Below are 718 nucleotides of genomic sequence, written 5' to 3'. Positions count from 1 at the left end.
GGTTGTTCCCTCTCCACAGCAACCTGCCAGTCAGCCAACGGCTTTCTGTGCAGCGGCCGGGGCAGATGTGTGTGTGGCAAGTGTGTGTGTGACGACCCCCAACACTCTGGAGACTTCTGTGAGAGATGTCCTGCCTGCCAAAGCACCTGTCAATCATACTGGTACTTGTCAGTTTCTGTTCGCTACTACTAAGCATCCTGGGAGTTCCTACAGAAGTATTTGTACTTGAACACTGATGTACACACTCTCTCTCACTCGCTCTCTTCTTCTCCTCTCTCTCTCTCTCTCAGGAAGTGTGTGGACTGCCACCTGTCTCATGGTTTCACACAGAAATCGGCAGGACACTGCAACAGCACCTGTGCCCCACTGGTGGGCTACATGGAGGATGTCTCTGGTAAAGCTCTTAGCACAATTTTACACATTGGCTTTCCTCCATTTGCAGTTTTGTGGATCTTAAGTTGATTTTACAAAGGAATAATATTGGGTTTAGTGGTGTTAAATTCAATCTGGGCTCCGTTTGAGCTTCTTTCTGGTTAAAAAAGATTGAGCTTCTCATATATCATTTGACTAAGAACATAAAGAGTAACTTAACACCAGGTTGTAAACCCACATTTCACTGCCTCAGGTGTACAACTTGAAAAGTTCAAGCACACAGCATTGACATATTTGTTAGCAAACACACATCCAGCAGACTTTAGCATTTATTTGGAGTCGTGTT

The 718-nt window shown here is 45.3% G+C and overlaps 1 protein-coding gene across 1 annotated transcript in view; it reads left to right on the top strand.

Moving 5' to 3' along the window:
* Positions 1-718, top strand: part of itgb8 (integrin, beta 8) — a gene marked incomplete in the record, with an annotated part of 16,914 nt that overhangs the window by 11,272 nt on the left and 4,924 nt on the right. Inside the window, 2 exon segments of the mRNA XM_035681844.1 lie at positions 1-161; positions 291-394. Of these exon segments, the coding sequence (XP_035537737.1) occupies positions 1-161; positions 291-394 (265 nt within the window).

This window comes from Morone saxatilis, unplaced genomic scaffold, assembly GCF_004916995.1.
Source record: "Morone saxatilis isolate NCDOM2014 unplaced genomic scaffold, NCSU_SB_2.0 Contig9, whole genome shotgun sequence".
Lineage (NCBI taxonomy): Eukaryota > Metazoa > Chordata > Actinopteri > Moronidae > Morone > Morone saxatilis.
Note: the sequence above shows the minus strand (reverse complement) of the source record. Positions and strands in the feature narration are given on the sequence as shown.